This window comes from Acomys russatus, chromosome 6 (genome assembly GCF_903995435.1).
Source record: "Acomys russatus chromosome 6, mAcoRus1.1, whole genome shotgun sequence".
NCBI classification, from domain to species: Eukaryota; Metazoa; Chordata; class Mammalia; order Rodentia; family Muridae; genus Acomys; species Acomys russatus.
This window is the reverse complement of record NC_067142.1, coordinates 30,212,139-30,240,056: the sequence shown is the minus strand read 5'-3', so window position 1 is coordinate 30,240,056 and position 27,918 is coordinate 30,212,139. Positions and strand designations below refer to the sequence as shown.

At 47.5% G+C, this 27,918-nt stretch overlaps 1 protein-coding gene across 1 annotated transcript; it reads right to left on the bottom strand.

The window, feature by feature from the left end:
- Nucleotides 1–608: 608 nt before the first annotated feature.
- Pigr (polymeric immunoglobulin receptor) lies at nt 609–24,208 on the bottom strand. Its single transcript, XM_051147337.1, has 11 exons — nt 24,041–24,208; nt 17,016–17,113; nt 10,071–10,415; nt 6,676–7,329; nt 5,039–5,368; nt 4,173–4,490; nt 3,085–3,274; nt 2,554–2,675; nt 2,041–2,172; nt 1,872–1,930; nt 609–829 (listed from the first exon to the last, which is right to left on the bottom strand). The coding sequence occupies exons 2-11, from the start codon at nt 17,086–17,088 to the stop codon at nt 734–736; spliced, it is 2,319 nt and encodes a 772-aa protein (XP_051003294.1). The 5' UTR covers nt 17,089–17,113; nt 24,041–24,208; the 3' UTR covers nt 609–733.
- Between the last annotated feature and the right edge of the window lie 3,710 nt (nt 24,209–27,918).

Here is a 27,918-nt window from a genome sequence, read left to right as displayed (position 1 = left end):
TTTTCTTGATGTTAAAGTAAAGACCTCTAATAAGAGCAGAGGTCTTGAAGACAGATCCCAGGCCAAGAGCCATGACTTGTCAAATCTAGTTTGACACTAGTTTATCTCACTGGGTGCCCTAGAGAAAAATCTCTTCCCATGTGGGAACCACGGTGCCCTTATGTCTTGCTTATGCCTTTGACTGCAAGGATTTCTTGTGTTGCCTATGAGATCTGTCTAGTGAAAAGACCGAATCTGGGAGGAGATGGTGTCTCTTCCAGTGGTATTTGCAGAAAGGCTGTGGCCTGGCCTGCCTCCTAGCATTTAGTAGGCACTGCGGTTCTAATGCGTTTTCAGCTGTGTCTTTTGAATCAGGATGCGAGGAAAGGAGAGATAGAGAAGAGGAGAGTTATACTGACATCCCATCATATAGGTAGAAAAGAGGCTTCAGATGGCTCTCCCTCCTGAGATGAGCCCCTACTCCGAACCCTCTTCTCTTGGAGATAGATGTCTCTCAGGTCTGGCTCCTTAATTCCACCTTAATCTCTCAACAGACAAAAGCTACAGGTCAGAACTCCTCACACCTTCTCCTAAATGGGCACAGCTAGGGCAGGCTTGGGTCACTGAGGAAAGGACCAGCACACCTCTGAGAACAGGAGGGAAAAGCCTAGGTGATGGGTGAACGCAGGCTGTGAGTGGATCAGTGTGATTCTCTAGTTGATTGTCACAGGCAGGGGTAGGCTGTTAGTGCCACCTAGACTTCCTTGGGTCCATCATGGACCTGTGCAGCGATGTTGCTGGATTGGAGCAGGAATGCTGAGTAGGCCATGTCAGCTTCCTCCTTGGATGACTAGGGAGCAATAGGAGAGGCATTAGATGGCAGGTGAGAGGAAGGACACACACACTTGATGTTCTGAGTTCACCTCTCCGTATCTACTGGAGCAAAACACACTTTTGAGACTTTGCTCTTAGTCCAGCCCCCATCCTCAGCAGGAAGACATCAGTTTTAAGAAATGGAAAGTTGCAGCCTCTAAAAATAATCTCCCACTGTCTCACTCCCCTTGTATGCAAAGCAGGATGGAACCACCTTCTGTTCGTGGGCCTGTCCCCAGAAGCTATGCTCTCGTAGTCCACAGGCGAGGTGGCCTAGGGTGTTGTCAACCAAGGTGTTCTCTGTTTTCTTTCTCCACCACCCTAGACAGGTAGCATTTTAGCATTGTCCAGGTGGCAGGGACTCAACTTTTGGACTTTACTTCCACATCCTGATTGTGCTAAATGCACAGGTGGGATATGGAGGATATGGAGGATATGGAGGAGCAGATGTGGTAAAAAGTGTCAGTAACCCCAGGATTAGGAGTGGAAGAGCATCATAAGGAGCCTTAGGAAGGCAAGAAAGGAGGACATTTGCAACCCAGTGGCAGGAGTTCCTCTCCCGAGGTTTTGTGATTCTGCTTGGGGTGGGAAAAGGCTTTTAGTGATGACCAGGATGCCCACCATGAATGAATATCTTCCAGCCTCAGGAGAATGGGCAGTCCTGAGGAAACTCTGAAAGGAGGGTGTGTGATCCATAGAAAGGCCTTGGGACCCCATAGCTCAGAAAGACCACCCACCCAGTCCCCCCACCATTAGCATGTGACCCTCCACCTGTGAGCACATCTTTTGCAGGCTCACAGCCTATAACTGAGTTCCCCTCTTTACTTCAGCCATATTGGCCAGTACCCACAGCCAAAGGAAGTGTCTCTTCCTCAGAAAAGTCCTCTTGAATACTGTATTTATGCCATATCCCCTGTTGGGGGAGCCAGCCTCCACATGGGGGGTGGGGTGTCATTTGCCCTGCTATCCAACTGCAGTTTGAATTCCCTGTCGTGTAGTGAGAAATCTTTCTTCCTTACCCTTTTTGCTTTCTTGGATTCCTCTGGCTCAGTGGTGGTCTCAGTGGTAGTCACGATTTCTGCATGGCGAGAAAAAGCGTTCTTAGCCCTAACCAATCTCTGTTCCTTCCTGGGTCGGGGCAGGTCCAGTTCTGCTCTCCCAAGCCCTGGGCATGCTCAAAACACATACCATCTCCTCTTTCGAGGACTGTTTCTTGAATGTCTGGAGAGGCCCCCAGGTTGTCACTGCCTCCCAAATCCCTGGAATTCTGGAAGTCTGCCATGCTAATGTCTGTCCTGTAGCTGCTGATCGACATCCGGTCTGTTTGGCAGAAGAATCGGAGTGAGGGGTAGGGTCATGGGTAAGGAGAATAGGGAGCAAGGAGACTAGGGTGTGTTGCTCTCCCTGAGAGGACCTGACACAGGCCTCGGCCCATGGGATACCAAGGGGTGGTGCCTTTTGGTACTTACCTCCAAATTAAAATGAAAATAGTCTGACTCCCTTTCTTGGGTGGTTAAGACTCTAGGGCCTTTGCAAATCTATGACTCAGTTCACAGAACTCCATCATAGCTTAACTCAGCCCTGTGCAGGGGTTGTTAGTCTTGAGCCACAAGGAAATGGAGGAATAGAATGGGCTGCACCCCAGTCACTCGGCTGATTAGCTGAGCTGGAGGTGAGGTGGGGTGCATCCTCGGTACTCACCCACATTCTTCCTGTGTCGGACTCTGGCCACCCACACAGCCACAGCACCCACTGCCAGCACCAGACCCAGGGGCACCATGGTGGAGAGCAGCACTTTGGAGCTCCCTTGTTGTCCATCAGCACTACAAGAGGGATCAAGTCAGCCTGTCACTGAGAGGGAGCTGATCAGAATGTACTGGGAGGCTGCCCCAGCTAGAGTTCCTGCCATCTATCTTTTTGATGCAGTTCTCAGTTCTGTTTTGCTAAAGACAACCCCTGCCCTGCACCACCCCCCATGAACCAGCAAGGCGGCAAGGACCTGATTCTCTATATTCCAGGCCTGAGATACTGCACTAGGCAGCCCCATCTATGAGAGAAGGGCTGTGTGCCCTCCCCTCCGCTGACAAGCATTAGCCAAGGCTGCGGAGACTGACCATCTGCTGGTCTCTCTCACACTCTGCTACTTGGTTCTAGTGGTCCAGACTTGGGGCTCAGTCTCTGGAGTGTTCTGTGAGTGTGGGGGCCTGGGATGTGGGGGAGGAATCTACTCACCTGCCAGCGTCCACAGCTGCTCTGTTCTCAGGAGCTTGGTCTCCCACACTCTGAACCTTTTCCTCTGCCATGAGCCTGGGGTTCAGAACGACATTGTTCTCCTGCTCACTGGCACTGGATTCCACTACCTCTTCCTCAGGAGCAACGTTTGCATGTGCGTTTGCATCTGGTGGGCTGACATGGCGTGACCCTGAAACGGATGAAAACAAGCTGGTTATGTTTTTTTTTTTTTTTTTTTCTCTCCCTGTGTTCTTATATCTGTGAGTTAGTGGGGCAGTCACAGAGTGAGACCTCAAAGCTACCAAGGAGGGCTGAGGCTAGCGGTAGACTTAATAGTGAAGACCTCTACTCTAGACCTCCAGATATTATTTCTACTCTTCCTGCTCCCACGCCATGATCACCTCCGCCCTACTCTCTACCCTATGGCCATCAAGTTCATTTCCATGTCAGAGATCTATGAATCCGATCCACCCGTGACAGCAGGTTCACAGGGAGATGTTCACAGCACCAAAATCCTGTTCCCAGGAACAGAGTGAGATGGGCCTTCCTCAGTGGCTCCTAGTGAGCCAGTCTCGCTGTGCTCAGACTTCCTAAAAGGCCATCATAGGACAAGCAGAGGCTAGGAACACAAATCTACCAGATGAGTTTGTATTAAGTATAGTCTGTCCTCTTTATCCTTTTGGTTTCAGGAACTGAACCCGGGGTAATGTGCATGTTAAGCATGTACTCTAATCCAAGCTCTACCATAGATCCATGCCTTACTGTTTTTCATCAAGATGTAGGTACCAGAGCATCCTTTGAGAGCACTCTGGTACAGATGCAGGAGAATACAATGTACTGATATGAACATGACTCTGAAATCGCTATGTAGGATTTCTGGATGGAGAGGGGGCTTCACTCTGGTTTGAAGGGCACCTGTGAGATTCTTCATAATGCTGAGATTAAACAGAAAAGCCACTACTATTTTCTTCCCTACTCTTATAGCAAAACCCCAGGATTGATGGAGAAGCTTCTAGGTGGGGACTTTCTAATAAGGCTGCCCATCGGGTGCTATTGGGTGCAGGTGCTCACTGCCCTTGGAGACTCACCCCCTGTCCTCTCTTCGACTGCTACATAGATGGCTGTAGTTTCTCCATAGGCCTGGCCTTGTTTCAGCCCACACCAGTACCAGCCTTCATCTTCCTTCTTGACTGGGTTCAGGGTCATGGAGATGATCCGGTCACAGGTCACAGAGGCCTGGCGGGCACCTTCGTCATGGCTCGGCAGGACGTGGCAGCCCTTGTTGCTCCACTTGCACCAGTATTTCTCTTGGGAGTAGAAATTGCATGGGTAGTGGCAGGAGAGCGTGAGGGCCTCTCCTGCTATAGCAGTCACGTTCCGTGGTGTCACCTCGAGGTTTGGCTTCCCTGTAGTTGGGAATCAGGAAGACAGAGCCACAGAAAGTGAGACTTGGAGATGCCCACAGGGGAAGCAAAGTGGTGGTGGTTTTGATATGTTGTGAGCATTTCCCCTGAAGATAGCATTGCTGTACACCACTCCGAGTACATAAGAAGCAGAAGGCTGTGCTAGCGGATTGCTATTGATGTGAGCACCCTATCAGTCCAGAGTTTGATGTACAACTACAGCCTTGCTCACTGGCTTCTGTTTGCCTCCCTCACTCTCCTTTACTTAGTTATGTTTTTTCTGGGGGGGGGGGCTTAGTACAAGGAGCCACATTCAGTGTTCCATCTATCTACTGAAAATGAGCCCAGTCTTTCTGATATCAAGAAGTGTTACAAGTGATGATTGAAAGAACACAGGGTGCTGGTCACAGCTATGGAAATGTGACCTCTGGCCAAGTAGGTCCTTCCTTTGCCCTCACGGATGGAGGTGGCATAGAAGGAAAGATGTCTATGGCATGAGACTGCTGCTGTTTAGGATGGCCTTCAGCCTGCTCCAGGTCATCAGTTCTCACCTTCAGCAACCTGGAGTTCTATTGTGGATCTCCAGTTAGAGTCATCGGTGAGGCACCAATAGAAGCCAGAATCCTGGGAGGTGAGCTGGTTGAGGATGATAGTGTAGGTACCAATGCCTTGCCCATCAAACAGGGCCAGCCGGCCCACATACTCTTCTTGTACCAGCCCCTGGCTCTCCACAAGCACCGGGCAGTGTCCATTTCCATCCCCTTCCCAGCGACACCAGTACTTGAGGCTGCTGTTTTCCTTGGGGTTGTAAGGACACACGAAGGCCACAGAGCCTCCTGCGACACCCTTCACAACAGGACGACTAGCGGGAATGGTAGATTCTGGAAATACAGATTGGGATTGTGTAAAAGGAGAGAAATATCCAAAGAGCCTTGCATGCCCCAGGAAACTTCTCTCCCCATGATATCCACCATGGAGAGAGGAAAGTTTAGACAAACCACCAACCCCTCCTCAGAATATAAAAGCTATTTTATTTATGTCCGAATCTACAGCTAGAGTCTGGGGGTCAGACTCCAATGACCCCAGTGTGTATCTCATTCCTCTCTTCCTATTCTAATTCTCAGCAGGGAACAAAAGACATTTAAGAGAGAATATTGAACACTTTCCTTCAGCTTCTTATAAAATTTCCATCTAGATAATCATTCAATCTGTTTCTTAGTTTATCTTAAAAAAAAAAACAAAACAAAACCCAGCTCAATGTATTGTACCTAAATTAAGAAAACATATTTGGAACGAGTCTACTTTAAAATATAAACTAAAACTGGGCTGAAGAGATGGCTCAGAGGTTAAGGACACTGACTGCTCCTCCAGAGGTCCTGAGTTCAATTCCCAGCAACCACATGATGGCTCACAACCATCTATAATATGCTCTGATGCCCTCTTCTGGCCTGCAGGTGTAAATGCAGGCAGAACTCTGTATACATAATACATACAGTGTGCAGAAGCGAATGCAAAAACGCAGAGAGATGAGAGATCCCATGGTGACTGAAGATGTCAGGGATGTGATGAGGACCCTCAAAGAAAAGTCATAGCGCGGGTACTCTGAACTTCAAGTGCTGGCTTGCTGCTTCTCATGGGGAGGAGCATGTGCCCTGTGCTCTAGGATGAGAAGGAGCTGGGGGAAGCGTGTAGCTGCTAGACCAGATGTGCCCAGTAACGAATAACCCTAAGAGCTGTGGGAGTGGAATATTTAGATGTGAGGTGTTGCCTTTCCCGGAAGCTTTTAAGTCAACGTGTTTCCATCTGAGCGTGAGGCATGTGACGTGCAACTTGCTCTGGAGTTGGCTGGGGAGGAGAGGGGACATGGCTCTGAAGCCTGTCTAGCAATCATGCCTCCAGCAGAGGATCTACTTTCCATGTTCTTGCTACCCAGGGATAATCATCCATAGGTCCTCAGTAACGTAGGAGGATAATTGGGAATGAGCGTCAGGCAGACAGGCTGCATTTTCTAGTTCTCCTGAACTGTCCCTGCCCCTGACACACATTGTACTTAGTTCAAGACTTTCCGGGTGAAGGTTTACTGCTGACTGACATGAATGGGCATTGATGACTATAACAGAGGAGTGAGCTAGTGCCACAGCTGCCATCCCATGCCACCCCACTTTGCTTCCCTCCTGGAGGTTCTCACCTTCATTGATAAAGAGCTGCCAAACCTGGATAGGCGAGACTTCTTGAGGCAGACTGGAACTGTTGGCCCCACACAGGTAGTACCCTGCATCTTCCTTCCTCAGGCCTGTGATCAACACACTGAAACGGCCGTTGTCATCTCTTTGAGTTAGCAGGACCCTGCCCTCAAAGGCCGGATCCCTCTGCCCCAGGGTGTTGATCACCACATCACAAGTTTCCTTGTTCTTCCGGCACAGATATTTGGCCTGATCTGCCACCTCTCGGCCCAAGGCACATTCAAAAGTCACCGAGGACCTCAGGTCTTTATAAACCAGCTCTGGCTCAGGTTCTAGCACCTGGAGGTTGGCAGTCTTTTTATCAGCAGTAGGATCTTCCCCAGCCTGGCAAACATACAATCCAGCATCACTGAGTCTGAGGTGAGTAATGGTGACACTAAAGGATACCTGGCTGGTCCCTTTCATAAAAAGTGTGGCTCTTCCCTTATAGCTAGGGTTTACATTCTCAGTAGAGTCAATGACAAGTTCGCAGGTCTCGCCTGTCATCTTACACAAGGATTTCTTGCTGTGAGCGTTCTCCCGTTTGAAAGGGCAGTCGATGGTCACATTTCTGCCCAGGTCCTTTGTGTAGACGTGAATGTCGGCTGGGAGCTCAGGAGCTGTGGAATGGAGGACAGGAGTAAATTCTAATTTTCGTTTTGTAACACAGGGCCATTTTCTATACCCAGTGAGGGCTCTGGGTGGCCCAATGACCTTGGATGCCCTCCTCCCTAAAGGAATGCTGTCAGAATTTTTCTGTTGGAACTTCCCCAATGATACACCAAAGCAAAGGCCTCTAAAACAAATGTTTTGCTTTGATTTTTCTCCTGCCCTTTTGTTTTTCATGCCATTCTTCCCAAAGGCAAGCCAGAACGCTCAGCATACCACTTCCCAAAGGAGACCTTAGGAACCCTGACCCCTTTATCCCAAAGCTACCCACAAACCCTAAAAATATTACTTTAACCTACCAAATTTTCTTTGTAACCAGGAAGAAACTCTTGACTTGCCGTTCTACACCAAGGTCTTCACTGCTGTGTCTGTCTCACCCCCCAAAAGAGGCACTACAGCTGGGGTTCCAGGAAAAACTTGAACAGATGGGCCTTGCTGGGTTTTCCACTCAGACTACTGCCACTAGCTCACACTCGTCCTGTTCTGTTTCATCTCTGTACGGCCACCCACCCCTGCTTCATGGAACCCAAGATAAAATCAGATCTTTGTATGGTCCCTGTGAAGTTTCCTATGAATGTAACGCTTCAATAAATGGGGTGAGGGGCTGGAGACATGGGTCAGCAGTTAAGGGCACTGGATGCTCTTCCAGAGGACCAGGGTTCAGCCCCAGAACTGTCTCCAACTACAATCCCATGGGATCTGACACCTCTTCTGGCCTTTGAGGGCACCAGGAACACATGTGGTACACAGAAGTATATGTAGACAAAACACTCATGAACATAAAATAAATAAATTAATTTAAATATATATTTGGTTTTTTGGAGACAGTGTTTCTCTGTGTAATAACCCTGGCTGTCCTGGACTCACTATGTATACCAGGCTGGCCTCAAAGTCATGAAGATTCACCTGCCTCTGTCTCCTGAGTGCTGGGATTAAAGTCCTGTGCCACCACGCCTGGCTGTAGACATTTTCTTTACATTTGCCCTCCCTGCTACGACTTGTACAATATCTAATTTTGGTAGGTGCCAAATTAACATGTGTAGAAACGAACGGAATTGAGTGTGAATTGTCTAAAACCAGTAGTCCAAATATTCTGGCCTGCCTTGGGAAGCAGAGCCGGCTGTTGGTATGGTCCAATCAGAGCCTTTGCTCCCAGTATCTGCAACATTCTCCTAGAGATGTAGGTGGAGTCAACCGAGAATACCTGCTCTGCCCCCTGCCCCTCCCCCTGCACCCCAGCTCTTAGTAACCTGTGATGCTATGCCTCACAGCCTTCGTGTTTGGAATACAGTTGATGGCGCCCACATCCCAAAGAGCAATGCTTCAGAGCCCCTCCACATTTCCTTCTTGGGGTTTTCTCTTTTAACTTTCCCTGGGCAATCAGAAGTCCCCTCAGTGGGCACCTCTTGTCAGATAGCCTTTTTCTCCCTCGCTTCTATTAGCTACAGCAGGTTTGTTTAGAGGCCCACCTCTTCAGTGGCCTAGACGTCAGTCAAAAAATCGAATTCATGCTGATAATTCTAATAGAGTAATGCATCTCACGAAAATCCCACTGATAAAAGAGACTTCCTTGGCAGAAAGCCCCAGTGTAAAGGAACATGACGGTAGGAGCATAAGGAGCTTTAAAACTCTCTTGGTGCATTTTCTACCCCATCCAATGTAATAGATGCTCTATAAGCTGATGACGTGGCTGCGCCAAGGTGTGATTAGGGGGAAGGTGTTAGTTGTAGACACGAGGGAGAGAATAGGCATAAGCATCCGGAAAAGTACAGAGCAGGGAGAGAGAGAGAGTGGTAGACTGAATGTGACCAGCAGACTAGGAGAGAAGCCCGGGGCAGGGTAGAGTGTGGATGGGGGCGAGGCAAAGAAAGTCTGAATCAAAAGGAGAGGACATAGCCCAAATAGCAGGGAAGGAGGAGAAGTGAGTAGCTGTGGGGCGGGAGTGAAGCCCGTGAGCATGGGCGCTGAAAATGAGTAACAGGTACTTGTAATACCGAGGGAGCCTAGAGGCCGGATTGGGCTGTAGCCGACTAATAGCCACCACAGATAGCCATTTGTCCCTTCTGTCAGCGGTAAGGGAAATGGCTCCTTTGGGGAACTGGCTCCAAAATTCCTGTGGAAACCAGGCACAGTGGCACAGACCTGTAATCCCAGCAGCACTCAAGGAGGCAGAGGCAGGCGGATCTTTGTGAGTTCGAGGCCAGCTTGGTCTACAGAGTGAATCCAGGTCAGCCAAGGCTACACAGAGAAACCCTGTCTTGAAAAACCAAACCAAACCAAACCAAACCAAACCAAACCAAACCAAACCAAACCAAGCAAACAAACAAGTTCCTGTGGAATGCTGGCTTTTATCTGTCCTTCTGAATTTGGGGGGAAAGGAGTTTCTTTTGGACGAGACAGATATCATGTCTCAACTCTACCAAATACAACAAAAGCTGTCCTCCTGCACCCGTTTAAGCCAAAGAAGCTTGTTAGAGACCCAGAAAATGGAACATTTCCCCCATTTCTCCCAGAAACGCCTCATGTCTTGATGTTCTATTCTAGAAAGTCTTTGCCTCAGGAGAGAGGAGGCTTGAGACTTCATGTCAGGATGCCCTTCTGTAGGAGGCACCACCCTCCGGCAGACTCTCTCATAGTACCTAAGTTGGTTTCATCTGCTTTCTCCAGAAGCCCAGGGAGACTGGATTCTTACCCTGGCTGACCTCCAGGCTGACGTCAAAGGACAGGCCTCGGTTACTGGTGCCCAGGCCACACTTGTAGCTCCCAGTGTCATCCTGGGTGAGCTGTTCGACGTTGACTGCAAATGTGTTGTTCTCTGGGAAGTTGATGAGGGTGGCTCTGCCAGCATACTCCTTGGAGATGAAACCATTTGAGGAGATGAGGGTTGTGCAGAGGCCGCTGGCTCCTTGCCGGCACCAGTATTTCCGGGCGTGCCGGTTGACAGAGGTGGCTGGGTAGTAGCACGTGATGGAAACCGATTTACCTTCCACTGTGCTCACATCCTGGGGACCAAATATGGGGCTTTTTGTGGACACCACTGTGGAGACAGAAGACAAGAATTCTAAGAAGTGATGGAGGCCAAGTGGCCTGAAAGGATCCACTTAGCTCACCCTGAGGAATGCAAATTTTCTAGTTAATGTGTATTCTCTAGTTATTGAAATGATACCATAGCCGTACAGCATTGTATTAAATAAAATGGTTGTTTAATCATAATTTGGTTCAATTTGAATTGTAATGTGATAGGTAAGTAAATTCACTTTTGCATCTGCTCTAAAGCTGTTGGCCTCTGACCTAAGTTTTTTAAAGCTCTGACACTTTGCCTCCTCCCCTAAGTTGTATAGTTCTTGTGAAATGATTAACAGCTTGCTTAGGTTTGTGTAAGCACACTCATCGCTATACTCTCTGCAGAAGTGGAGTAATTGTGGTGTTTGCCTTTAAAATCCTTTTCCCCCCATCCACTCAGGTGAAGCACATTTCTGATTTGGCTTAGAGATAACTGCCCTGCTAACAGAAATAATAAATTTGGCTAATTATAATCTGTAATTGAGTTGGTGGTCTTTTGCTGTTGGTCTCAAACTCCACAACTCGGGGCAGACTAGGGGCTAGGAATCTAAGCAGGGGAAAGGCTGAGGCAGGCTTGGAGACCCAGGGGCACCTGAGACCATGGCTACCACAGATGAAAAAGTCACTAGTCAGAGTCAGGCCCTGAACTAGTACCACAACTTAGAGTGAACAGCCCTAGATGGGGGCAAGTTCTTTTACGGATTTAGGGGCCCTGGGATTAGGATTCCTTAGACTACGGCCACTGCAATTTTACAGACTGAAACAAAATGGAAGGACTGTTGGCTGATGTATGCTCAGGACAGTAATGATTAGTGAGTTGTTCTAGGGAGTCCTGACATCTGGGGGCACATGGGGAAGATTGAATGTGATTGTAGACTCATTCTCTAGGGATAGAGCAGATGTTCCCCTGTACCCCTGGAGTTTGTCTTTTTGTTTTGTTTTTTTCTTTTTGCTTCTGCTTCTGGTTTTGCTTTTTTTTTTTTTTTTTTTTTTTTTTAACATATGAGTGAAGATATTCAGTGTATGTCTGTATCTGACTCCCTCTGACTGTGTAAATGGTTTGTCTTTTTAGTTTTCTTTTTATTTGTGTTTGGTTAATTTGTATTTTCTGCTGTGCTTCTAAGTTTTGGGGAGCAAGAAATGGGGAGCAGCACACAGACCAGTCTACCTTGAGCTGCTTGCTGCCACACATTCAGGAGTTCCATGAGGCAGACTATGGAATTAAGAAGTTGTTTAGAAAGCTCTGCATTCTCTGTGAACTAGAATGTCCCCACTTTCTAGGTGGGAAGGCCAGATGTAGGGCCCTTTAACTCCAAAATTTCCAGGAGAGGCTGGCAAGTGGTCACAGGGAACCTTAGCCATCCAGACCAGTTTCCTTATATTGATGGCTAGCTCTCCCTCGTCCTTGAGCTGCCTCCATGGCTGCAATGTTCCCTTAAACAAGGCTCCTCTGTTTTAATTACCAAGTCAATAAGTCAAAGACTGAGTAGAAACCTAAGTAAAGTGCCTGAACTCTCTGTACTGGCCCCTGTGGGAGAGGATTTTCCACTGCCTTATAATACATACAAGCCCAGGATCCAACTGCATCTGAGGGGTACCATGCACCATGCATTGGCAGCCCCGAGAATCTATCCTGCCCTGCCCTCAGCTTCTCACACTTGGAGTGTGCTAGCTTAGCAAGCACACTTGCTAGCCAAGTGAGACCCCCAATTGTTATACCTCTTAGGGAGGCACCCCCTAGTGGGCTCCAACCCCAGCCTGTGCAAGGAGTTTGTGGGGAGCAGAGGCCCAGACCACCCTCTCTTGTTTATGTTTCTTTCTCGACCAGTTGCTTGTGTAACTGGAAGACTCAGAACCCTCCCTTCTCTGAGATTTTTCAGACCCTTTTCAGTCTGTTGGAAACTATTTTCTTTACCCACCAACTCATCTGCGCCAATTGTAGGAAACTTCTAGGTACCATTTTTTAATGCTGAGAGAGGGATAGAATGATCTGAGGCCAGGAAGGCTGTGATGGGTCTACAGGTAATCAGGGAAGATGCAGAAGAAAGAGCCAAGCAAATATTGTTGTCATCTTTACAAAACTGGGACCCAAGATAAAGGGGCACCATTGCCAGGCCTTAATGACCGGAACAACAGCAGCTGCCCCAACTAATCTCTCAAAGATATGGGAGGTTATTTAGAGAAATCAGAAATCTTCTGCTGGGTTCCTGGAGCACTTCTGGGGAGCTTACCAGGAGTTTAACTCTACAGATCTGATGTCCCCTGAAAACCAGCTCCATATTAATGTTGCTTTTGTCACTCATCAGACCCAGGTATTCACAGGAAGTTACAGAAATGAGACGGTCTTGATGGGATGAATAGGCCACAGTTAGAAACAGCTCAGGAACTTTTAACAATAGAAACTCAGATGAGAAGAAAGACAGAAGACTGGCCCCTGTGTTCAGATAGGCTGATAAGATCCAAAGGGTAACATACCACCTTAGGTGATCAAATCAGCCTTGATCCAGATCGGAGAAGGGCCAAGATGCATATCATAAAGAAAAAGGAGACTGGAAAAAAAAATGAATGTCCTAATTGCCATTAGGAAAGAGGGACAAACGCTCATTATGACAGGAGTGGATTGACAAGAGGGGGCTCCATACCAATGATCCCCCAGATGTCCATGGTCACAGGAGAAGTAGGGCAGAACATTCGTTTCTAGTGGATATGGGTACAGCCTATTCAATGCTAATCCACTTGCTAGGTCCCCTTACTAAGGAAAGACCCCCCATCCAAGGGGCCTCAGGGATTGGAACCTGAGAGGTGGACCTTGGACAAGGTACTGTGACTCATTTTGTTGTTGCTGTTAAGCCACATTTTTCTGAACCCCATGATTGGTAAAGACTTGTTGAGAAAACTTGGCGCCATGATCATATTTAATGAGAAGAAAGCCACTCTAGACCCAAGGAGTCTTTACCCAGTGATCCCGGTGACTTGCCCTTTGTCAGAAGAATATAAATTGGCAGAAAAGACTAATGAGGGACTGGGAACAGATGAGCCCCTTCTAACAGAATCAATGCTAACATTCCCTAGGGTGTGGGCAGAAACCAACTCCCCTGGACTGGCCTCACACCAACCATCAGCGTTCAGCTCCTGAGCTCAGCCTCACCTATAAGGGTGAAACAGTTCTCTGTCTCCAGAAAGCATGTCAACTGCCTCAGAGATGCAGGTATTTTGACTCCCTGCCACTCACCTTGGAACACTTCTCTGCTCTCCGTCATTAAGGCAGGCACCAAAGACCATTATACTGTTCAGATCTTACGCGAAGTAACTAAGAGAGCAGAAAGCATCCCCAGACAGTACCAAATCCTGGTGCTTTGCTCAGCCTACTGGATCAAGGAAGAATTGTATATACTGTCTCAGCCCTGACACAGCCAGTGAACCAGCAGAGGAGGCCTGTGGAACACCTGAGCTGCTTCAGGCTTGGATCTTTCTCCACCGCCTCTTTCCTGGCCTGACACAGCCAGTGAACCAGCAGAAGTGAATTGGGCATGGGCCACCACTCACATTAGCTGCCATCCCAACAAGGCCTGTGAGACACCTGAGGAGCTTTGGCCTTGGGCCTTTTTCTGCTGGCTCCTCCCTGGCTTGACCCATCCGGAACACAGCCTGTGAACCAACAGAGGAGGCCAGTGGGGCACCCGAGCAGCTTTGGCCTTGGATCTCTCTCCGCCCACTCCCCACTGTCTCAGCCCTCTGGCACCTGGGAGCCAACCAATATTTGCTGTTGAACAGGCAGATCCTGAGTCAGGAGTCAGCTGCCATTTGATCTGGACTTGACTACCCACAGGGGTTTGAGAACTCCCCTACTCTGTTTGAAGAAGCTCTTACTGTGGACCTGCTTGAGTACTTCCAGGGGCCTCTTGAATGTTGCCTTCTTGCATTATGTGGATGATCTCATCACTATGCACACCCTCGAGGAGTGCAAAGAAAGCCACCAAGGAACTACCTGAAATGTGTCAGCAGCCAGCCTACTATGTGTCTACTAAAAAGGCCTGATTGTGCGCTAATAAGGCAACTTATCTGGAGTATTTCTTTGAGGATAGCAACAAGAGGACCCTGTCTTCAGTCAGGATTAAAGCTCTTCTGAATACCCTGAGCCACAGGATGAAAGGCGGGTGAGAGAATTCTCCATTACAGCTGGATACTGCGGACTGTGGATGCTCAGCTTTGCAGAAGGCACAAAGCCATTATACCAGACTCTTGGAGGAAATGCCTCCCTGAGTTGAGAGGGCAAAGAAAAGGTGGCATTCCAATCCAAAAGCTCAGGGAAGCCTGATGCCAGACTCAGTGCTTGGGCTACCTGACGTTGATAAGCCCTTCCACTTGTTTGTGGATGAACGGCACAAGGTGGCACAAGGCCACTCAAACTTTGGGACCCCGAAGAAGTCCTGTGGCCTGTTTGTCTATGTACCTAGACCCTGCTGCAGCAGGATGACCAGCTTGAGTCTGGGCCACTGGGGCCACAATGGTATTGTTAAAGGAAACTGATACATTGACCATGGGACAGGAAGGAGTTGCTTGCCATTGTCTGCCCCTCCCCCCACTTCTTCCAGGAGCCTCTGAGCACTGGATGTCAAACACATACCTTATCCATTATCAGGCTCTTCTTTTAGATACACCCACGATCAAATTCTTACCTTCTGTAGGGTTAAACACAGCATCCCTTTTGCCTGAGCCCCAAAGAACTATGCCCAGGTCATCAATTCCCTGCAATATGGACTATAGGACCTCTGAGACTAGATTCTGGGGAAGAGAGATGCAACCTCATTCACCTATGGAAGCAGTTATGTATAGGGTGAGTTCAGGTATGTAAGAGGGGCTGTAGTGACACTCCCAGAGGTGATCTGGGTGCAACCTCTTTCTCAAGGGACTTTACCCCAAAGGCAGAACTGGTAGCCTTAACCCAGGCACTAAGATGGGGAAATAGCTGTGCTGTCAACATCTGTACCACAGCTGGTATTGCCTTTGCCACATGCCCATGGTTCCTTGGTCCAGGAGTGGGGCCTGCTGACCTCTACAGAAAAGATCAAAGATAAGAAGGAGAGCTCTGCTTTCCTAGCAGCGTTGTTTTTGCTGCCAGAGAAGCTTGTTATTACCCATTGCCTAGGATTTAGTAGAAACACAAGGCAACAGATTGGGTGGTGCTAAAGCGAGAACAACAGCCACAGCCAGTGGGGCCACTACAAACATTCGGGCTTCCATGTACATACACAGTGAGGAAAATTGGGCCAGACAGTAGAGATTGACTGAGACAGAGGACTGATAGATGCTTCCAGATGGGGGCCCCATCCTACCAGAAGCTTCTGAGTTTATCCTTTCTCCCAGAAGTCCATCAGAGTATACACCTGGGACTGACCAAATCAAAGGAATTAATCAGAGACGGGTACTTTCTGTGCCACGTAGACGAAAGGGTTGAACCAATTACCCACTGCTGTGCCATCTGTGACCAGGTGAATCCAAGAGAAGCCAAACTAGCATTGATGGGTGTTGAGAAAGAGGGCTTAATCCCAGAAAACACGGGAATTGGACTATACTGAAGTTACTCTGTGTTTACAAGTTTTTATAGATACCTTTTCAGGATAGAAGCCTTACTTACAGGTCAGAAACAGCTAATGTAGTCACTAAAAAGTTACTAATAGAGCTTATTTCCAGATTCGGCTTCCTCCCCTCTTTGGGGTTTAACATTGGTCTTGTGTTCCGGGGCAAAGTTGCCCATTGAATAGCTAAAACTCTGGGATACATTGGAAATTACCTTTCACCTGTGGAGCCCAGAGATCAGGACAGGTAGAAAATGCTAGCAGGGCTATTGATATATTAATTCAATTCTGGGGAGAAACTGGCGAGAGGTGGATAGAGCTGTTTCCTATCGTTCCTTTTAAAATCAGGCGTCCGTCCTACCGGGACAAACGCCACCATTTGAAATAATTTTTGGCTGCAGCCTCCACTTATTCCTGCAAAGGGAAGGCCACAAGCTGTTGAAATGTCTAATTGTTCTTCCTCAAGTCCTTACAGGCATTGTAGCAGACAATCCGAGACATGCGGAGTCCTCTATCACCCTCACTGCCAACTCCAGAGGTTCCAACTCCGGATACTTGGTGTGGGTCCATTGCCTGCCCAGCAGAATCCTGGAACCTTCCAGAAAGGGGCCTACAGGTACCGTATCAACCTTCACTTCAGCAGGAATCAAAGATTTGACCCATATGATCTTAACCCAGTGGGGAGTGTAGTCACTAAGAAAATACCATTTCATACAAAGCAACGGCTTTAGTAGCTGTTGACTTCTTACCTAAATTCCTTGTCCACAGAGGACCCTCTACCAGAGTCCTGCTCTCAAAAGTAGGAATATTCTGTCCTGTCTCTGATTACCAGTGCTTATCAGGCCATTTTTAGACAATGCCTTTTGTGTATTGGCCCTGTGTGACTGTGTCTCACGGGGATACACAGTTTGTGAGGGATATTGCTGTGGGTGACTCTGATGTCAGTGTCTCCATGGAAGAGAGTTTGAGCTGGAAGTTGGGATCATCAGACCTACCTGGGAAGGCAGCTAATAGGATGCTGAAGAAGCAGAACCTCATTGCTGGTGGCTTCCAAGGGGGTTCTGCCATTCAAGTTGTCTTCGTGTGTGAGATGCTGAAAGACAATAACGGAAGGAGATGAAGTTCCTCTCTGACACCTATTTGCTTTCTGTACCCAGGAACTGTTGTAAATCCTCTTGAATTAGCAAAGATGAACAGTGCTTCCTTACTGCTAAGACTCCCGGTACTCCCCCCCCCCCCCCCCCATCTGCTTTCTCTCATCTACAATAAAAGCCTTCCTCTCAACCAATAGGCATTCTTAATTGCTTCAATAATTATAAATACCTTTATCTTCTTACCTAAGCTGCATGTTCCTTTGCACTAGTGATATGGACGGCATTTCTTTGATGTCATCCAGGATGCTGTATTGGGCATGCCATATTGGGCACACCGTAACACGGCCCCTTCTTTCTGTGTCAGTTCCCCTCCCTGTATCCCTGGAGGTGGAGGAGGCTGACATGGTTTTGGGTGAATGATGAGTAAACTGAGACAGGGAGAGGCACTTTAACAATTGTGGTGTTTGGAAAGGTATACAGAGGCTTGTAGCTGTTCCACGAGGGTTTCTGTGCAGATGGGCAGAGTGGAGCTAAGGGGATCTGAGCCCTGGCTTGTCTATACTGTCAGTCTCTCTGCTTCTTCAGGATTCTCACAATATGCTTAGACTGGATGCCAGAATGCCTTTGTTTGTCAAAGTCTGTCTTTGATACTGTTTGTATAAACTGACAACATGACCTCTCCATGGAATGGTTAAGAGGAAGGTTTTTGTTGTAGGAGAGAAAGGGGTGTGGTGGGGTAGAGGGGAGGGGAGAGAAACAACAAGAATAGTAGCAAGGTTATAAGGAGAAAGAGTAACTGGAGGGCGTTTAGGGTAGGAGAAGAGGTGAGAAGGGTAGGGTGCTAGCAGGGACTTTGAAATGTGCCACAGGGACTTGTGATAATGAAGGAGTCAGCATGAGCTTTGATACACTAATAGGCACCACACGTAGCATAAGTCCCTTCTGACAGAGGGACTAGCAATGGCTCCTCTTGGTAGAGGGAACCAGCTTCACTTGTTGCCCAGGAATGCCGACTTTCATCTAACCACCAGGAACCGTCTATGTGGTCCAGGCTGAGCCCATTTCTGGGTATTTGGATTACCCTTTGGAGTTTGAGGAGTTACATTTCCTCTGGAGCTGACATTGTTCATTTAAGTTTTACAAGTACCCTTGAAATAACACAGACAGACAGACAGAAAGAATCACAAGCAATGAAGAGGTTAAGATGATGCCTTATGCCCAAGGCTTCTAGTGATTCCATTCCAGGGTCAGAGACAAAATGTAGATGTTTTCATCTTTCCTGCCAGTTGAGTTCCAGCAGGACAAAGATGGAGAATCCAAGTAGCCCATGTGGACTTTGTACACAGTCCAGGCTACAGAAGACTGAGGCCTGGGTCCATGGTAGGCTGTACTATCTGAAGGACCCAAACTATACCGTAGACTCTAGGGCCTAGAGGAAAAAGGGAAGAGAGGGGAGTCCCCACTTTCCAACAGACTTTGAGGACTTTGCTTGACTTTAAACTTTGGAATGGATTTGATGGAGCTTTTAAAAGAGAAGAAAAAACAACCCAATGTTAATAGGCCCTACACAATAATGAGCACCCATAAAGATAAGGAAACTGTGAGCAGGAGGCAGCCTGGACACTATGTCTTCTCTGCTTGTCCCTGACTCCTGCTGCCCAGACACTTCCTTCACTAGCTGAGCCAAAGGCAATAGAGTTGTTTATCTTGGTTATTTCTTTTCCTTAGGGGAATTTCCCAGCAAGAACCCCTTCTATTTCCTTGTGGAGATAAAGGTATTCTGTTTCTCTAGTTCTCTGGAAGAAGTGAGGGCATGGGGTTGGGACATAGGTGTCAGATGGCAACTAAAGGCTTTTTTTTTTTTTTTTTTTTTTTACTGGGGTTAATGGCCCATGATTTCTTACCAAGTGAATGATAAACTCCTGGAGTGGAGCCTTAGCCAAACTCAGCCTAATTTGGATGTGATCAGGTGCTTGCGGGTCATCTGAGTGGCTAGAAGCTTCCAGGTAAGAGCTGCCATGCCATGAGGCCTATCTGAGCTGCCATGCCATGAGGCCTATCTGCTATGTAACGGTTGGGATGGGTGGCGCCAAATCCCAAGGGACGTGGCACCTGCCCCTTGTGCTAGTCCAGAGTGTAGTCACGGGGGGGAGGGGGGGCAAATAATTCCAGCTTTTAAGAGCCTAAACTAGCATCTTTTACTCTCCTTCTTGTCCTTGAGTCTAGAAAAGCAATCTTCTAATAGCCACGAGGCAGAACTTGGTCTTTTCATAGGCTCAGCTGGGGTACTATCCTCCTCTGGGTGGGTTGACGGCCTTTCCAGAGAACCAGGTGCCAGGTTCCCTATAGTGGGGGACCTGACTTTTAGCCAGAGCTTATCATTCTTTTGTGACACATTCAGATGGCTAGCCCAGTCAGTTTGCAAGCATGGAGATATGTGTGTACCTTCAACTTTGTGTGTAGCTCAAAGTTGGGTGTGAGAGCATCCGGGTACTTCTATCTGGAGGGAAAAACCTGGGAGAGGGTCACCATGATGAGAAAGACAAGAATTGACACCCAGGGCAGATGTTGGGCAGGAGATATTTTGAAAAATGAGGACTTTCCTTTGCCTAGAGCTACAATTTAGACCCTTCCTTTGGTAACAGCTAAAAAGACTCCATGTTTAAAACATTTTTGCCTCAGTCAGACTTTTCCCAACGTCCAGGCAATCCAGAGTTCATGGGGCCCTCAACAGCAGAGTTGAGTTGAAGAGAGGAATTTAAGAAGGGAAAGAAAGAGTAAAGCGCTTACTTGCCCCACCCCCACCCCAGCTGTTTTGATAGGACCCTCTCTCACGTGGTTTAAGGTATTGCCTCAGGAACCGTGAGGGTAGATTCGATTACTTTAATGTTGCAGACAGAAGATCTAAGGCCTAAGTATTCTTGACCCCAAGACCTATATCAGACGGGATACTGGGACCATGAGTCTATTATCACTTCTTGCATGAGCCCAGAGCTCAGTTCTATGGGGTTATAAATATTCTAGGGAACTAGCTTAAGAAAGGCCAGGTTGTCCTGACTCCTCACGTCTCCCACTTGGGAGCCACATTTGCCTGTAAACAAATGGCTTCTCTTGCTTTTTGATAAAGTGTTTTACAGCACCTGAAGGGCCCTCCTCAACACTGAGAAAGGGTCCTGATCTGTAGAAACAGTTTGGTTCCTCTAGAGCAGTGGTTCTCAATCTGTGGGCTGTGACCCCTTTGGGAGTCAAAGAACCCTTTTCACAAGGCTTGTATATCAGACACCCTGTGTATAAGATACTTACATGATCACAACCGTAGCAAAACCAACATTATAAAGTAGCAATGAAAATGATTCTATGGCTGGGGTCACCACCACACGAGGAACTGCAGCATTAGGAAGGCCAAGAACCACTGTTCTAGAGAGTTGACCTTGGGGGATATTTTATAAGATCAAAGGCTATAGTGTAAAAGACCCATAGCCTACACCAGGTCTGATGTGATTGTAGCCTTTTGACTTTGAAAACTTTACCCTCCTTTGTCTGGGCACCAAGAGTCTTTTCCCTGGCAAGGCCTACTCTTGCCCAGCTCACTAGAGGACCCCTTATACTCTTAATTGGCTCAATAAAGTGTGGTGATTTATAACTTTCTCGAGTGAATTAATTTCAAAAGTGTATGTGCACTGAAACCAAGGTTGAGCTTTTTTTTTTTTGCCCCCTGCTGATGAGGTCGAGATGTTCCAGGTTGTTTGTGGTCCGCTGGGTTAGTTTTTCAATATAATTCTAACGGATGTCCCCAAGCTTGCAAACTGGGGCAGAACATGGGCCACAAGGGAGAATAAAGTTTATCCCCTTATAAGCCCAGTTTTGCTAGGTCCCCATTTGGTTAAAGTGACTGCTTTTCAGCTTTTAGGACAAACCTTTGTTCATCTAAACTCCACTGTGCCTCCTTGCGGGAAGAGACAGCCGGGCCCGGATCTTAGCTTGTAACCCTGAAAAAACTCAGCTTCTTCGCCTCCCAGGAGAAGGTAAGATGGGATGCTCAAAGCTCCAGGGGCTTCACGGGGGACAGAGAACGTGAGCTAAGATCAGAAGAAGCCAAGTGTCTGTTTCTAACAGCCTCGGAGTATGAACTTGAAGGAGTAAGTTGCTGTGGCGTTAAGAAGACTAGCGAGAGGATGGCTTGGCCGCAGGGGCTTTCTTTGCGTTTCTCCTCGGCCTGACCCGCACGGTCGGTCCCCTTTCCCGTTCCAGGAGCAGCACTGTCTAAGCCCATTTGGGACTATTACTTTGCCTCTCACAGACCAAGAGTTGAGCACAGAGCAGCATGAGCTTGGAAATTGTCACATGAAGAATGGGGTTAAGGACAGAAGAGAACCTGGCGGGGAGGGGGGCGGCGTCCAGGATTCCCTTCTATCCTGGGGTATAAGGAGCATTCTCACACTTGCGTGGAAAACACCAACGTGATGTTTTCATCTATAAAATGAGCATATGAATTCCTGAGTCTAACTTGAAAGGTGAGTGCCTTTGGCCCGGGAGAACATGGAGAAAGACAACAGAATGATATATGCTGACACATTTTTAATGACATCAGATGTTCTCCAACAGAAAGAAGTTACAATAACTCTAAAGGGCAGGAGTGGGTGCTGCCTGTGTACCTACTCTTCACGGTAGCTACGCACTGGGCTGAGTGCTAAGACTGTTTACTTTTCCACTTGGCTGTCACCTCTGTCACTCGAGGACTGTGCCAGCTTTAGAGAAGAGAAGACAGGTGTCCTTTCCTCCCCACCCACCTTTCACGAGAAAGTCAATTCTCTTGAAGAGTTGCTTGGACCTAGAGGTGGTGCCACGAGATCTTTCTTCCTGAAAACACTAGTTGCCATTTATTTAACACCGGGCATGAACGGGGACTGTTTCCTTTGTTTCCCGAATCTGGATGTATCCATGCCAAAGCCCTGTTACTGCTGCCATGCTGTGTCACTGCCAGTGAGCCAGACATCCTAGCTTCCTTGTACCCAGAGTCAGAGAAGAGGAGGATGTGGATCATGTTTTCTGCTGAACCCAACGTATAGGTTGAGCACCCCTTATCCAAAATGCTTAGGATCAGAAGTGCTCTCCATTTTAAATTTTGAGATATTTTCAGATATGTGATAAGGTGTCTTGAGAATAAGACCCAAATCTAAATGTATCCTAGAGGTAATTTTATACATATTTAATGTGACTATGTTTTAGATTGACTCCTATTACCTGAGGTCTGGTGTGGAATTTTCTGCTTGCGTAGTGTTGGCTCTTAAAATGTCTGGGTTCGGGACAGTTCAGATTTTAGAATTACAGTTTCAGGAATACTCAACCTGTAATTTTATTTGTTTGTTTTTGAGGCAGAGTCTCTCTATTTCGCTGAACTCTAACTTACCACCCTGCCATTCTCCCACAATCCTAGCCCCACAAGTGCTAGGATTATAGGTATGTCCCAGTTGCATACATTTTTCAGCTAAGTGGTTTGCTTTGGTAGGTGATATATAGGAGTATTTAAAACCATACCAGAAAGGCTGTAACAGCATATTGTTTAGACCTCCTGGGTGACTTTAGATCATTCGTATAAACTCATCCAGTTTTCATTGCCTCAACTGTGGCGCGGGACTGTGGTGTCTGCCTTTCCCAGCTCCTTGGTGATTTGGGGTAGAAATGAGATAAAGCTGTGAAGTCCCAGGGTGAGCGGGTTTACTTTACTGAAGGGAAGCCGAAGTGGCCGGGCTTTTTGTGAACGAACCTCACAGATCTACAGGTGCACTGTGATGCTATGAAGCAGGTGATGGTTACAGGGCTAGGTCCAGTCCTTTGAGATATAACGTCACATCCAGGCCAGGCAAATACACGAGTGGAAAGTTCCAGATACGGCTCAGAGCCGAAGCCTCTGTCTTCAGCTACCAGAGAGATGCCGTCAACCCAAATCTCCGAAGCTGGCACGTCCCTCTTTATATAGTGAGACATCTCTAAATCCCTTAGCGGCAGGGGAAAGTGTTAACAAAAACTGTCATTCAAAACATGTGTGCCCTGGCTGCCCCCAGGTATGGTGGCAGTTGCACAAATGGAGCCATGCAGAGGGTGAAGTCAGGCTGCCAATGTCCTTCTGCACCGGCTTCGGAATATTGTCAGGAGGGATAAGGACAGGACTGATGGCTGCCTGGGTGCTGTGTTAAGGGGTACATTACAGGGCTGCTGCCTGTGCCTAGAAGGTGCCTGTGCTCCCCCCTTAAGTCTATTACTCCCCAAGGACACCACTTTCCCCATTCAGAGCAGGGCAGAACAACATCACAATGCATACTTGTTTCTAGTGGCACAAATCTGTGGCGAGAAGTCTGGGTTGCAATTGGAAGTGACTTGAAAGCCTCATAGAATCCCAGAAAAAGGAACCGAGTGTGGCCTCCTTGGAAAGGCAGCTGAGGCAATGTGTGTTTTTGCACAATCTGAACCCAGACCTGCCTGCCGCCCAGTAAGTTCTTGAGTAATTGGACTAAATTAAGATGCTCCAAATTGTTGCAATATTGCTGCACTTCACACATATTTTCTTATTTTGAACCCATTTTGGCCTGCAGTGATAAGTGTTATTTTTAAATCCTCATTTTGCAGATTAAGACTGAGGCTCAGAAAGATTAGATACTGTGCAAGTTAGTAACTGTAGGAGGATAAGGGAATTTGGGGACTAACGGGAATGCTGGCAACAGACTTTTGTCACCCATGCTATTCTGCAGGAAAAGCACAGCAAGGCATGCCCATGCATGTGTCTGTACTCCCTTGTGGCATACAGGCACACAGTATGCCCTGTTTACCTCACTCTCTCTGTGAGGCTGGGAGCTGGAGGGCAAGGGATCTTCAGAGCTAAGATCCCAAGGAGCAGCCTATCCCAGGATCCCAGGCAGCACACTTACTTTTAGCCACTTCCTTCTCTCCAGATGATCCAGTTTCACAGGCTGCCAGTCAGTGTGTGCCCCTTCCCTTCTAGAAGCTTCCAGCAAGGCACAGGTTACTGCTGCCAGAACTGAAACTGCTCTGTGCTTGACCCGCACCTGGCTCTTAAAGGGCCGTTGTCCCACAGACAAGGTAGCCAGCCCCGGAGCACGTGACTCCCACAGATCCTTGCTTTCCTGGCTAGCTCCTTTTGTTCTCTCCTGTACTTGGGGAGACTGTGCCACTCACGGATCCTCCATTGTTGCAGCTTCGGGATATGGGACTGGATGTCCCTTACTGTTTGGCCACTCGCCCCCAATCAGTAGGGATTGCTCTAGTCTCATGACTCCCCAGCACATGGGAGCCTGAAATGCTACTCCATAAGCACCATCTGCAGTTTCCCTTTCCAGCCTAGAGCTTCCGGGGACCGTGGCAACTATGCTTCTCCCCTTTTCACCCCAACTCTACCTGAGCTCCCTGAAGCTGGGCTGAATGAGGAGCTGTGTCAGACCCTCCCCCCCCCACTTGGCACACACAGAGGAGGACTCCCACCGGCTGAGTTGAGATAGCAACCTCCTTTCTCATTACAATGAGTTAGTCCCCGAAACTCTCCCAGGTCACAACCTATTTGGGTCTCCTAGGTGTTCACCAGATGAGCACAGGCATCCTGTGTCACACGAATGAAGCCTATTGTCCCCATGCCCCAATGGGCCATGCCCCCATACCCTCACAAGCTCCCCCTCGCCGTTGAAGTTCTATGCACTGGACTGGGCCTGGGCAGGGCTCACTGGCTCTTCCGGGAAGGGGAAAAGGAGAAACAAGGGCTAGAGAAACCAGAGGGTCAGACATGCATGCGATCTCACTCACAGCCACCATACAACCACAGCTTTTCATTGCAAGAAAAGAAACTATGTTTTATTATGGAGTTCAATGAAAGATCATAAATCCACAATCTTGATGCAGAAGAAATAATAATTATAGACACTTCCAGGAAAGCCCAACCTAATCAAAAATGCTATTTCAGATAGGGTTTCTTTTTCCCTTTGTCTTTTTCCCCCCTCTTCCTAGCGGCAACATTGTTGCCGGCAGTGGGGAGTGGTGTTTGATTTTGGTCTTGGTTTGATGCACTGTTGTTCTTCAAAAAGACAAAGAGGTTCTGTGAACTTTCATCCTTACTCATTCCAAAGGCTCTGGGTTCACTCTTGTGGCTGCTGCTTAGTTCCTTCGGTGGGATTTCTGGGCTTCTTGGCCCCCCTTTGCCCTTCTTCTGGCTGCAGAGTTGACGGGGCGATCTGTAGCTTCCTGAGGTCTCTGAGAGAACCTTGCTCCTCCAATGCCTACACATCCTTTAAACTGCAGAACTCTTTTGGGCAGTGGATAATGGCAAAGCTGTGGACTACTGGCAGCTTAGAGAGAACAGGCAGTGTTGCAGCCCCTTGGCTCTGGACTTTCCAAACTGGTTCGTTAGACATTGTTAATCTCTCCTCTACTGGAGCTCGGGCTCAGAGCAATGGTGGCAAGCGGGAGGTTTACAGAGACACACTCATAGCTGACTTCTTTTTCTTCCTTGTTAGCAATTTCTTCCTTCCCATTCCAGAATGTCAGGAGATGTGGGAGGAGAGGGAGATGAGTAGGTACAGAGATGACACAAACCAGTCTCTGCCATCTGAGAGCTCCTTACGCCATTTTCTGTTCTGGGTCTCCTCCTATTTAAACTCAATAGTTAAGGTATTTGTAGGATATGTTTGCTTTTCCCAAAGCAGGGAACAGCTTGTGTCTAGTTCTCTGGCATGGAGTATATTCTAAGGAGGCTCCTGAGTACTTACACCACAGACATTTAATGAAAAAAGGGTTGAGGAGAGGGAAGGAAACACACCATCTGAGGCATCACTTCTTTTGCTGCCTGGAGGTGGGGCCGGACTCCTTGCCTTCTCCATAACTCCAGGATGGTGGGTCGCTCTCTAGATCATGTACTGGGTGGTGCATATTTCCAGTGGTGCCAGAAGTCTTTAAGCAGACCATGTTAAAACCCATGTGCCCACAGAGAAACATCCACGGTCCCCACATACCTAAAGCCCATCTCTCCCACGTAGGGATCCGGCTTTGGGAAAGAGGAAATATAAAAGTAGAAGCCAAACAAATAATCAGGAACTAAAACTCCTGTGGCCACCTCTGAGTTCAGCCACAAGCTGGTGGTGTGAGCACAGTTATAGGCTTCCTCCCTCACACTGCAATTTCCCTCTCTAGAACCCAGTGAGTGACCCCTGGAGCCAGCTTGGAGGGAGGAGGGACTGGCCCACAGTTAGGCAACTTGTCTAATGTTCAGCTTCGTAGTAATGATGACAAGAATGCTTTCCAAATCTTACTTCATTTGCTCAAGTCAATCCTCTTCTAGAAATAAGAAAATATGACCTATTTTCTTTCCTTTTCTAATCTTTTTTTTTATTCTTTACATATACATTTATGTTATTACACGTATGTACAACAGATTACCTACAGCAAGAAGAGCCATGACACAATCAGGAATTATATAAATCTTACATTCTTAGTGTTTTGGCTATTTGTATTTGATAGCCTTGGAGAAAACATCTTTCCTATCTTGGTGCATCTAAAATTCTGAATGTAAATCAATCTCCATCACATCGTGTCTTTATCAACTTAAAACATCTATCTAGACCTAAAAATGTCTTAATCCCTAAACAACCAAGCTTCATTGTAAAACTAAGCTACCTGGTCTACAACTCCATCAGAGACTTGAGAAGGAATAAACTTGATTACCTAAGTATGCCAGGAGTGCAGGTAGCTTTCTAAATGAGAAGATGGCAGAGACAGTTTGCTACCTGAATAGTCACCCAAAACTCTCTATAATGTTGGAGCATCTTCTTCAGCCTTCTAGCCCAATATATTTGATAGACACATTTGTGAGGCAGGAACTATTGAAAGGACTTGCTTACCCTGTTTTGGCAGAGTATGGCCACTGACTCTTCCTGCATCCAAGCTTGCCCTTTTTTAGGCAGAGAATTCTGTCTATGGTAGAAAGGAGAACATTTTGCACAGTGGCTTGTTTGCCACATTTGAAGCCATCTCCATAAGGAGGTTCTTTGATGCTCATCATCCTCTTGGAGGTAGGCTGGGTGTTGCCAGGAGCTAATCTGTCTCGTTGTCAGTGAATCTTTAAAATAATAAAAACAGTTTTTTAAAATACCAAATAAAATATGACCTATTTTCATCTGGTATGTGGAGGATCAGAACCACTGGATCTGAGCCAACACACCTGTGTCTTAGCTTTGGCTCCACCTCTAACTTGCCAGATCACTTCCCCTGTAGGCTTGCAGGCCTTACATAATTGAGTGAGCATGGCTGTTTCCAGTTCTAGGTTTCTGTGTGTCAGTTGAGCTTTTGTTCTGAAGAACAGAAATCCAGAATCAAGGTGGCAGCAGGGGCCACCTCCTAACAAAATCTCTAGAGAAGTATACGATTCTGGTTTTTTCCAGTTTCCAGCGTGACGTTCTTTGACTCACAAATGAGCCTTCCAGGGTCTTCCTTTGTAGTCACTAGAGTCATTTTGTCCACTGCTCTTATGATGACACTCACCGTAGCATTTGAGGGCCAATGATATAATCTGGGAATATTTCTTCATCTGATTATACAGAATTTAATTTTATCCACAAAGGTTGGTTTCATAACTTCAGCCACACTTACAGGCTTCTGGGATTAGGATGCAGATACAGCTTTGAGAATAGGTCTATTACAGGCATGTACTCTGTACCACAACTTGTTAGAGACCCAGGGAAACTGGAAATATGCAGAAATGTGTACTGTTGTTCCCTTGGGGTGAGTCCTCACTCACATACAACAC